The sequence below is a fragment of the Taudactylus pleione genome, unplaced genomic scaffold (genome assembly GCF_031769625.1).
Source record: "Taudactylus pleione unplaced genomic scaffold, aTauple2 ptg000250l, whole genome shotgun sequence".
Lineage (NCBI taxonomy): Eukaryota > Metazoa > Chordata > Amphibia > Anura > Myobatrachidae > Taudactylus > Taudactylus pleione.
In genome coordinates, this window is record NW_028284652.1 from 150,327 (window position 1) to 162,787 (window position 12,461).

General features: G+C 39.5%; 1 protein-coding gene across 4 annotated transcripts in view; it reads left to right on the plus strand.

The window, feature by feature from the left end:
- SCYL1 (SCY1 like pseudokinase 1) overlaps window positions 1–12,461 on the plus strand; it is a 92,012-nt gene that overhangs the window by 17,468 nt on the left and 62,083 nt on the right. For all 4 annotated transcript variants that reach the window (XM_088480006.1, XM_088480004.1, XM_088480005.1 and 1 more), the window contains exon 9: window positions 9,977–10,090. In XM_088480006.1, the coding sequence (XP_088336132.1) occupies window positions 9,977–10,090 (114 nt within the window). The remainder of the gene's footprint in view (window positions 1–9,976; window positions 10,091–12,461) is intronic.

A 12,461-nucleotide genomic window follows, 5' to 3' on the forward strand; every position in this document is an offset into this window, starting at 1 on the left:
GTCGGTATTGTTCCGTTCTGTGGTCTTCTCCTTCTCCTCATTTTCCTGTTGTCTACCGTCTCCTCTCGGGCTCAGTTCTTAAAACTGGGGCTGATGGGGCATAGAGGGGGAGGAGCCAGTCACACTTCAGAATTATTTAAAGTGCCAGGCTCTGCTCTACCACCGTCTATACCCCACTGTCTTGAACTCCAATGTCCCCTGTGGAATCGGAGAAAGGGATTTATCGGTAAGTACCAAAATCCTGTTTTCTGTTTTTGCTGTTGTTGCCAGACGCACTCCCTGGCTTAAATGCTGGGAGGCAGAAGCTAAATTCGAAAGGACATTGGAGGCTTTACCTTTTTGCTGGATCTGTTCTTTATGGCTCAGGTCTGGATACTATCATTGCTGATGCTACAAGAAGTTGGAGTTTTTTCCCTCTTACTGAAGCCCACGAAACCCAGGGAACATCGGTTTCATTTCTTTTGTTACTCCTGGATGTGCATTTTCGACTAATATTGAACCTCTGTACTCTCAACTTACATTTGCAAGGTGACAAGTTCAAGAAGAAGCCACTCTATACAGTGTGTGTGTGTATATGTGTGTATATATATATATATATATATATATCTCTCTAATGAGGTGAAGTTACTTTCAAAAGTTTTCATTCGCACCAGATAGTGAACCAAACCAATAAAAATTGAGTTATACTTCGGAACTTTAACTCATTTTTTAAAGAATGAGGTGAAATCTGGTACAGCAGTTAAAATTGTCGAAGTGGAGCATCGTACTGGTCTAAGTGCTGGTTCTAATTATTATCCTCTTGAGTCCAGAGGTAGTAATTTGGAAGCCTTTTTCTACCTTGATAAAAATTTATTTTGAAGAGCTGTGTAAAAGGGATAGAAAAAATAGAGAGAACCTAGGAAAAGGGGAAAGCGATGCTATCAGAACACTTGAATAGGAATTGCGCTATAGTCATTAAAATGGCAGATAAGGGGGATGGGGTAGTCCTTTTTAAATAAAGATGATTACCTTGAGGAAACCCTCAGACTACTTAATGATACCGTTACTTATACTAAACTAATCACTGATCCCAGTGAGAGGGTAGTTAGGGAAATAGCCAATAAAAGGGATGTATTAGTGAGGGCGAATGTAGTTATGTCTTTAATCCCAACCCTAGAATAGCAATATTCTATTTCCTGCCCAAAACACATAAGAGGTTGACAAAACCGCTGGGAAGGCCAATGATTTCCGGGATAGACTCTGCTACATCAAGGCTCTCAGAACTTATTGATATAAAGAAATCTGTTCTTAATTTGAACTCTTATGTTAAAGATTCCACCTATATATTAAAGATCTTGGAAAATTTTGAGTGGAGAGTTGGGTATAGTTGGTGTACAATCGATGTTGAGTCGTTATACACCAACATACCACATAAGGAAGGCTTGAATGTGTTTTTTTACTATCTAGAAAGGGACGAAACCCTGAATGAGAATATAAGAAATTTTATCATAAAATGTACTGAATATGACTAAAAAAAACAATTATTTTAAATTCCAGGGACAGTTCTATAACCAGCAGTGAGGCCCGGCGATGGGAACACCTTATGCGCCTATCTTCACCAATCTGTATTTGGGTAGATGGGAGGCAGAAGTAATAGCAAAAACCCTTTTAAGGACAATATACGGATGTTTAAACGCTATATAGATGACATTGATAATTTGGCAGGGGGATAAGGAATTGTTTGACGAGTTTATGATCTATCTGAATAGTAATACGTACAATTTACGTTTCACCTCGAATTTTCAAGAATCAAATATGTAATTTTTGGATCTTGTGATAGACACGAATGAATTGGATGAGCGGAAGGAGATTATTACATATACACATATAAAAAAGGTTAGCCGTAATAGTTATGTAAACAGAGAGTTGCCACTTGAAAAAGTGGGGTTCGAATATCTCATACTATCAATTTACCCGGATTAGAAGGAACTGTCTGGAGGATTCTAAACATGACGAACAGGCAGAGGTATATAGTACTCTAGATTGTAAGCTCCTAGAAGCAGGGTCCTCCTCCCCACTGTCTCACAGCCTTCTTCTCTTCACTTCTATGACAGCCTTCACCTCAGAGCTGTACTGTGTATGGAGAATTGTGTTGCTAATTGTTACTGTTTATATTTTGGTTACTGTATTGTAATGTAATGTTCTGTGTACCCTTTACTGTATGTACGGTGCTGCGGACCACTTGTGGCGCCCTATAAATAAAATATAATAATGTAGTAAAAGGTTCCTTGAAAAGAAATATCCCCTGAAATTGATTGAACAATACAAAGAGAGAGCACAAAATTTGAATAGGTCAGAATTGCTTGAGTATAAAAACTGAACAAAGGAGAAAGGTAACTCCTTTGTTCCCTTCATAACAAGTTTTAATACAAGGAGAAAAGATATACAGAATATTTATAAAAAAAAAAATTGGAATGCTTTATTGCTGGATCTTATCCAGAAAAGTACTTTACCTGTAATACCAAAAGTAGTGTTTAGACGGGCAAGGAATTTAAAGTGCCCTAGCACCAAGTTATTTAATAATAATAATAAAAAAAAAAAATAGAATTGGCTTGATAAAACGAATGGTGTTTTCCCCTGTAATCACTGTAAAATGTGCAGATATATTAGTAAGGAAAGAAAGAGGTTCTGGAATTCAGATAATACCAAGTCGTGGGCTATTAAAGGAATAATAAATTGCCAGACAAATTGTGTGATATACATGCTTGAGTGTAAATGTGGAGCTCGATACATTGGAAAGACCAAACGTCAACTTAAGAATACTTCCAGTATGCTCCAGCATCCTAATTTTAAGATAGGTGAAAATAATCATAGTGTACCTAGACACTTCTCGAGGTGTTGTGGGGCTAATTTAGGTCATTTAAGTTTCAAAGCTATCGAGCATATGAGGTTAGATGATAGAGGTGGTGGGTGACCTTCTAAAGAAGTTAAGTAAAAGAAACATTCTGGATACACACATTGAATACCATAGTGCCGAATGGATTAAATGAGAACCATGACATCACCCCTTTTTTGCACTAGGGTGGTAGTTTATATCTCTCCCCTGATGGAGCGCTGTTGTTGAACTACTTGTTTCGGTGCTCCATCTATGTAGGGGGTTGATGTAGCTCGCTTAATGGTGCAATTAGTGTTGTCTTTGGTTCATGTATTTTTCTGAATAGGTTGTATGATTTTTAGACTATGAATTGTTGATGGTGACATTTGTAATGTGTGTTTTTTTTGTTTTTGTTTTTTTTATAAATTGAGATTTTTTTTTTTATATGAAATAAATACGAACTGTGTTTTTATGAGAATTTTTGTGAAACCAATGGGTTAAATTATGTCAGAATCTTTCTAAAAGAGGAATTTATACATATGTGTAGTGGTGTTTTGTTTTGTGCCCATGTTTGGGGGCTTAATGTGTAAAAAAAAATTGGTGTGTTTGATGGAGAGGATATAACTGTCATGGACTACAAGAAAATGGCAATGGTTTGGTGATGTAATTCTTCCTTTTGGTTGTAATGTATTTTATTTATTTGTATTATGTTGTAATGTCTTTTGTCCGGTAATTCTGTTTACATATGTTTACCAAAAATACTCCATTTGACATTTATCAAACGGGGCAGATGGGAATATAAAAACCCTGATGCTCGAGGATAGGCCACACCCCCTGTCGTGACGAAATGCGTTGAGGTTTTTTTCTGGAGGGCGCAGACGTGGTGACGTCGAGTGCTGTGTTCCAGCTGGCCAGAGACTCGGAAGTGTCTCTGTGAGAGTGACCGATATTGGAGCCAGCGTGATCCGGGAGCGGGTTCCGTCCAGAGGCCCCGGGGAGGGATCGTGAGAATAATCAATTTCTGCTTCGATGTATGTGAACATATGTGAAGTAAAGGTGTGTTTTTTTTATCATTATACTTACAAGGTGCGCCTTCCATCTTTTCTTTTGCATATATACAACTGTCTGACCTGTGGTGGGGTCTGGTGGAATTGGCTGCATCAGCATTGAATACTGATTACTGGAAATCGGCCAAAGAACTAGTTGAAATTATTGCTGAGACTTGTTGCACACCTTTTTAAATGTGTGTGTGTGTGTATGTGTGTGTGTGTGTGTGTATATATATATATATATATATATATATATATATAATGTCCTGCAGATTGGACAAAACACGTTGGCATCATTACTGACACCGCAGATTTTAACTATCTATATCATTGAAGTATTACTTGTGCCAATTCGTTATATTTTATATGTACAGTCAGGTGCATAAATATTGGGACATTGACAGAATATTTATATTTTGTCCTCTATTCACCACCACAATGGCTTTGAAATGAAACAAACAAGATGTGATTTAACTGCAGACTTTCAGATTTAATTTGAGGGTATTTACATCCAAATCATGTGAACGGTGTAGGAATTACAACGGTTTCTATATGTGCCTCCCACTTTTTAAGGGGCCATAAGTAATGGGACAAACTAAACAATCCTAAATCTAACTTTCACTTTTTAATACTTTGTTGCAAATCCTTTGCAGGCAATTACAGCCTGAAGTCTGGAACGCATAGACATCACCAGACGCTGGGTTTCATCCCTGTTGATGCTCTGCCAGGCCTCTACTGCAAATGTCTTCAGTTCCTGCTTGTTCTTGGGGCATTTTCCCTTCAGTTTTGTCTTCATCAAGTGAAATGCATGCTTAATCGGATTCAGGTCAGGGGATTGACTTGGCCATTGCATAACATTCCACTTTTTAGCCTTAAAAAACTCTTTGGTTGCTTTTGCAGTATGCTTCGGGTCATTGTCCATCTGCACTGTGAAGCGCTGTCCAATGAGTTCTGAAGCAATTGACTGAATATGAGCATATAATATTGCCCGAAACACTTCAGAATTAATTCTGCTGCTTTTGTAAGCAGTCACATCATCAATAAATACAAGGGAACCAGTTCCATTGGCAGCCATACATGCCCATGCCATGACACTACCACCACCATGCTTCACTGATGAGGTGGTATGTTTTGGATCATGAGCAGTTTCTTTCCTTCTCTTCTCTTCCCATCACTGTGGTACAAGTTGATCTTTGTCTCATCTGTCCATAGGATGTTGTTCCAGAACTGTAATGGCTTTTTTAGGTGATGTTTGGCAAACTCTAATCTGGTCTTCCTGTTTTTGAGGCTCACCAATGGTTTACATCTTATGGTGGACCCTTTATATTCACTCTTGTGAAGTCTTCTCTTGATTGTTGACTTTGACACATATACATCTACCTCCTGGAGAGTGTTCTTGATTTGGGCAACTGTTGTGAAGGGGTTTTTCTTCACCAGGGAAATAATTCTTTTGTCATCCACCACAGTTGTTTTCCGTGGTCTTCCGGGTCTTTTGGTGTTGCTGAGCTCTCCGGTGTGTTCTTTCTTTTTAAGAATGTTCCAAACAGTTGATTTGGCCACACCTAATGTTTTTGCTATCTCTCTGATGGGTTTGTTTTGATTTTTCAGCCTAATGATGGCTTGCTTCACTGATAGTGACAGCTCTTTGGATCTCATATTGAGAGTCGACAGCAACTGGTTCCAAATGCAAATGTCACACCTAGAATCAACTCCAGACCTTTTACCTGCTTAATTGATAATGAAATAACGAGGGAATAGCCCACACCTGTCCATGAAATAGCTTTTGAGTTGATAGTCCCATTACTTTTGGCCCCTTAAAAAGTGGGAGGCACATATTGAAACTGTTGTAATTCCTACACCGTTCACTCGATTTGGATGTAATTACCCTCAAATTAAATCTGAAAGTCTGCAGTTAAAGCACATCTTGTTTGTTTCATTTCAAAACTATTGTGGTGGTGAATAGAGGCCAAAATCTGAAAATTCTGTCAATGTCCCAATATTTATGGACCTGACTGTATGTATATGTGTGAGTGTGTGTATGTATGTGTGTGCGTGTGTGTGTGTGTATATATATGTATATATATGTATATATATATGTATATATATGTATATATGTGTGTGTATATATATATATATATATATATATAATATATATGAGAGAGCACAAAAAATTGAGAAGAGTGGTTAAAATAACAGAATATAAATTCTTTAAGTGTCTGTTTGTCTCTTAATAACACATCAGTTGCTTTTGAATGAAGAGATCGGCGAGACTTTAAATAAGATACATAATACTTTATATCACTGGAGTAAACAGGAAATATAATAACTTTATCGTGAGTGAAGAGTGCAGCAGTTTTACTTGGGACCCATTGAGAGGAACCTCATACAGCACACCTATTCATTGCTGAAGGATTTAGAATGTTGAACATTCATTCAAATGCAACTGTATTCAATGCGTTTAACAGCAACACTGTTTGATACATTTAACTAACACTTGCCGTAATTTAGATACATTAAGTAAAAAGGATACACATCTATTTCCTTGGAGGTATTGAGCCAGTCAGCTTGTGATTTTGAGGGAGTGTTAATCTAAACTATAATTGAAGCTGGATTTTTACTGGATTACTAGAACCAGCAGTCACATAACAATAGATCAATACAGCATTACTAAGATGATGTGTTATTAAGAGACAAACAGATACTCGGACACTTAAAGAATTTATATTCTTTTATTTTATCCGCTTTTTTCACAAATGTTTTGTACACGATTCTTGCTTTATTTTAACCCAAATATTTTGCCTTGCTTCATATATATTGTTTGGAATATTTTAAGTCGAATAATAAAGGTTACATTTTAATATAGTGCACCAAATACAGATTCCTTTCTCTCTCTCTCATTTTCTAGTTTGTAACTCCATTGATCTGTGGTAGCACCCCCATTACTGTTACTAATTAAGAAGTATTAATATTTGGGGAAGCTTTTTGACATTTAATTGTGATTTGATTTTCCTGTGCAACAGTGCTTTCTCTTTTTGACATACTAATCTATATTATACAATCACTTTTCAGATATGTAGTGGGCATTACTCATTACTAGTTCAAGTCCATGAGTGTCGATCATTCCATATCTGGACAATCTCATCAAGGTGAGGGCTGAAGCTCTACTCCAGAATCATCTGCAGCTTGCAAATGAGACATTGTAACAGCATGGCTGGGTGGTCAACTTCCACAAGTCTATCCTCATCCTGTCACTGAGCATTGTCTTCCTGGATCTAATATTCCACACCAGTTGGGTCTAATCTTCCATGCCAGTCATCATAAGATGTTCCTTCCGCAGAACAAGCTCTTGGACTTCCAGAGGCAGACTGTTGCCCTGCCCTCTGCCAAGAGAGGTGTCCATTCTGCTCTGCATGAAATTGCTGGGCAGGATGGTATCTTGCAACGAAGATATTCCGTTCGCACACTTTCACTTGCTGACCTTTCAACTTATCTCCCTCTGGTTTCGAATGAATCCCAAGATAGTGTCTCAAGTGTTTGTGTTGTCACAGAGAAACCATCAGTTTCTGCTGTGCTGGCTCAGTAGATGCAACCTGGGCAAGCGTCTGCCTCTGTGAGACTGGCAGTAGTCCATAGTGACCACAGATGTCACTACAGGCTTGGGGTGTGATGATAATGGGCCTTAGAGAGTTCTAGTCATCATGGTGGCCCCAAACTTGCCAAAGTGGTAATTTCTTGATGACTACCCATCCAACCAGATCTGCTCAATCAAGGCCCATTTTTATCAGGTTAGATTCTGTGTTTGTTTACCAAACTCGCATGTTATGACAATACTCCCTCCCTGTTAAGATTGAGTACTAACTCCTTGGCTCACATTTAAGGAGCATACACACTAGACGATATGCTCCCTGAGCGATATCTTCTAGTGTGTCCCTGGCAGGGTGTGCTCAATGTCATTCATGACACTGAGCACACCCGCTGAACGATATCATTAACGATATCGTTCAGCGCCCGGCTCTCTCCCCCATTCCCCAACATGCAACAACCTGACTATTGCGTCAGCTTGGCCTGCATGTTTGCCCGATGAACAACAATGACGAACGACTCGCGGGAACGCGCATCGTCATTATCGTTCATCGTTTTGGTGTAAAAAATGGACGATATAGTGAACGATAATGATATCGTTCAGTCGTCCACTTTATCGCCCAGTGTTTACCCACCTTAAGTGTTCACTCCAACATTTTATTTTACTCACCCCTATACAGCCAACTTTGTCCCATAGGAGGGAGACATGAATGACTTCTCTCTCTCTCTCACACGAATCCGTAGGGAAGCAGGATTATGAATCAGTCCCTAGCTCAATCCATCACCGTGGAGGTGATTCTGGTGTGTGCTTTTGATGATTCAGGGATTCCATTTTGTCCCTCCTGAAGATTTGATCTGCTTTCCTGGTCAAGGATCTGTGGACAGGTTGGCAATTCAGGTTTCCCACATTTCTTTATCATGTCAAGGGATATCCTTATGTGAGATTTTTCTGACCTCGTCTACGCAATAGTCTTTTTCCGTTCCTCGATGACCTTCAGAGTCTCTCAAGTCCACTTTTCCTCTTGATTATTTCAGTTGCCGGTGGACCTGCAGGATGCTTAAGAACTATGGCATCAGCCCTGTCTTGTGTGTATGTTTTCTGTGGGGAAGCAAATTCTTTTCTTCAGTTTCATGAGGCCTCTTTGCTTTCTTGTTGTCACATATGTATGCATTGCATGATCTCAGTGGAGACATTGTACTTCAGCAAAACAGAGTACCAAAGTGCACTAACACTTCCTGGATTCCAGTTCAGTTACCAGGATTCGGGGTGGATGTCTCTTGGTGGTCTTGTCAAGCGTTTCGCATACAATTCATTTGAGATGGCTGTATTCCTCTGTTGCACAGGGCCACTGCACACCCTGCACACCAACGTATGGCAGTGTCCCCAGAGGGATTCCAAAAAATTGGATTTAATGGTCAGTACAAAAAAATCCTCTTTTCTTCGTAGAGTGCTTCCTTGTCCAACCACCCTTTTTATCCCAGGTTGTTCCTCTCTGTGTGGTACTTTTCATCGCTACAAAAGCCACATTTTTGAACCTCTGCATTTGGACAGGTTTCTGAGTTAGTGGCCCATTTCTGTATATCCCCATTACTGCTTTTCCATTAAAGGCAGAACGGTTCTGCGTACCAGACAATCATTTTAACCAAAGGTCATTTTGCAGTGTCATCTCAATCAGGAGATTATGATTGCAGCGTTTGTTCCATGTGACTTCCATTTGCTCCTTTAAGCATTGAAGAGACCTCCATTCAAACCTCTTGAGTCCATTTAAAATTCCTCCGCTGGAACAGTACCTATTCAAAGAACCAAGTCTTTGCTCCAGTCTCAGGTGTCCCATCTCCTGGGTCAACTTGACATGGAGCCTCAGTTGAACAGCTGTGCCAGTTGCAATCTGGTCTTCCATCTATACGTTATAGGATGGATCTATTGCACCAAGGATGGTTGTGGTGCAGGTGTGCACTGATAGTGACAGCTATGAAACCAAGTGTATGGATAAAGGCAGTGTTGTTTCACAAATGTGTACAACTTTGCATACAAACAAACTTATTTATTTTTTGTGTACAGGTAGTCCGGTTGCTATTGCGGTATATGTATTCTTTTTAGGGAGAAGTAGCAATATCCCATAAAACAGTAGCACAAGATCTATGTCTTATTCTAATAAAAATATTGAGAACTTTAGCTTGTTTTACGAGGTTACCATTAAATAAATTTTATTCCCATTTGTTGTGTTGCAGCATTCCAGTTTGGAACCAATGTAGTGACTTGGTACAGTGTAGTCCTTGTCTCACCCTATGGAATATTGCATTATTCACTGCTGTTAGAATAAGTATTACATACTTCAAATGTAATATAATTTGAGTATTAAAGCAAATTTAGCGAACTAATGACATTCAGCAATTCTTTTTTTTCCTCTTTTGTGATCATTTTTGCTCACAGTTGTGTAATTTGTGGCATTGTTAACTTGATGTTTCTTTGTTTTATTACATGATGCAGATGGAGAATTTCATCCAGTATCTAAATGAGCCAACCGTCAATTCACAGATTTTCCCGCACGTGGTCCATGGATTTATGGATACAAACCCTGCTATTCGTGAACAAACAGTGAAGGTAATAGTAATATGGAGCTAATGGAAGTTCTTTATGAAGCACAAAACACAGGAAAAATCATATTTGTAGGTGTGGTATGCCTTTATTTGCGTGGGTGGATCTAGAGTTCCATCAAGCTTTTGAATCTGGAATAAGTTGGTGGCTTTTGCAGTGTAAGAGTAGAATTTTGCACTAGCAGATGGGAGGAGTTGGGCAGCTTGAGGACTAAAGGCACACATCTACTAGACGATTAAATTGAACGATAATGATATCGTAATCTTTAAATAATCGTTTGAAAATCATTTGCACATAGTTTGTAAAAATGTCTAAAACGACCAGCGATGCGCTCTCCCGCTGGTCGTTTAGACATCTATCATCGGGCAAACATGTTGTACAACCTGACGATAATGTCATTTTCAACATGTTAGCAGATGATTGATGTGCCTACACTGAATGACTGACTGCTTGTTCATTGTAGGCACAGCGTTCAGTGTAAAAACAATAGTTGTGTCTGCTCTTGAAAGATGGTGATGTGGTAATGAGATAAGTCCCTGAAGAAGGCTATCCAGCCGCTAAGCGTTGGACAGAGACAGTCTTACACACACCATCATTTTTATTGATTCATTGCCAGCGAATCTACCAATGAACCCACCGAATTCGTCCGGCACACAACATATGTGCACACCCGGAGCTGCATAATAGAACTACATTTCCTAAGTCTCCCACCGGCTGGTGGGTCGAGCGGCCGGCCGCGTTATCAGTCAGCTGGGACCACGTGACCGCAAGGAAGCATGGGCTCCGTCAGACGTCCCCGTGGCCGGCGAACAGGAAGGAACCACAGCGAGTGTGTAACGCGGCACACACTCAAGCAGCAGGCAGCGGGTTCGATTACCACCAAGGACAGTGGAGGATCGTGGTGTTTTACAGGACATAGGGTAAGCTGACGGACCGGAGGGCACGGGACGACGCCCCTCCAGAGCGCCATTACCTAGAATTTTTTTTCTATCATTTTTATCCTATTTTTTTATTTTTTTTTCCACTATCTATTTGGATGCTCCATGTGACAATTACCCACCCTCAATGATCATATCCAGTGTGCTATACGCACTCAACCCCCTCTAACAACAATTACTAGTCCCAACCATTTTGGCACTAGACACCTCCGTGTTCCATCCGGTATTCATCATCATCCTCCTTCCTTATACCTTCCCCCCTTCCAACCCTGCATCAGAAGTGTTTAGCAGACAAGGAGCACTGTGACTCCATAATAACTCTGCAACTTATAAATAAATAAAATCCTCACCATTTGTACTTAGTTATCTCTATTCATTTATCTCATTACCACCTCACCATCTTTCAAGCGCAGGCACAACTATTGTTTTTACTTATGCTAATTACGAGTGGGGATTACTCCTAGTGCCCGCTGCTCATACTACTACCCCAAGAGTAAGCGCAGGTAGTATTCAATTTCTATCCACAGCGTTCAATGTAATCGTGCAGTCGTTTGCTTGTCTTCTAGTGGATGTGTGCCTTTAGGCACAGCAGTTGGCTTAGTGGTGTGGAGTAGGTTGGTGGCATTTGCACTAGGAGATGGGAGGAGTTGTGCAGCATGAGGACCTTCCTTGCTATATATGACTTAGGCACAGCAGTTGGCTTTAAGCTGCCCACACACATAGCGATATTTTAGCCGATTTCGACGAATCTTGACGACAAATCATGTATCAAAATACAGAGAAAAGAAACTCTATTTTGTGAGCACTCATATCAGATGTAATTACTAAAAACATAGCTTTAATTGGCATAGTAATGCCTATATAACTCACAGTATGGACAAACAACAATAATAAATAACATGATACAACGTGAAACATATATTACCAATTACCAATATATTAAAAATAAATTAATCGGGAAAGAAAACAAGTGCCTCTTTGTAGTATACTTCTGTGAGATAATAGATATAATCTCAGAACATAAGAGCAAGGTGTGCTCCTAATAATGGTGAAATATAACATACATACATAATTCTCATATATAGCTATAAAGATTAAATATAAGCTAGGACTAGTTTGTATGATGACAGCATATAAGATAAACAACATATATCACTGTGTCGGCCGAATGATCAGTAATGTCTTAACAGTATAGGTAACACCTAGGAATATCAAGAAAGTCAGGGGTGGAGACACTGTTGCACTAAATTCTACTGCTCCTCACTTAGCATATAGCCATCAATGGGGAGTGAGAGATTGTTTGGGAGCAGTTGCCCCTTAGAAACAACAGAGTAACCGCAACGTTACTCAATATTTCACTTCTGCTGTTATGGGTCTTACATAATGCATAGGGCCCTTAATGAGAGAGTTACTCTGATTGAGGTAGTCGTCAGTTAATA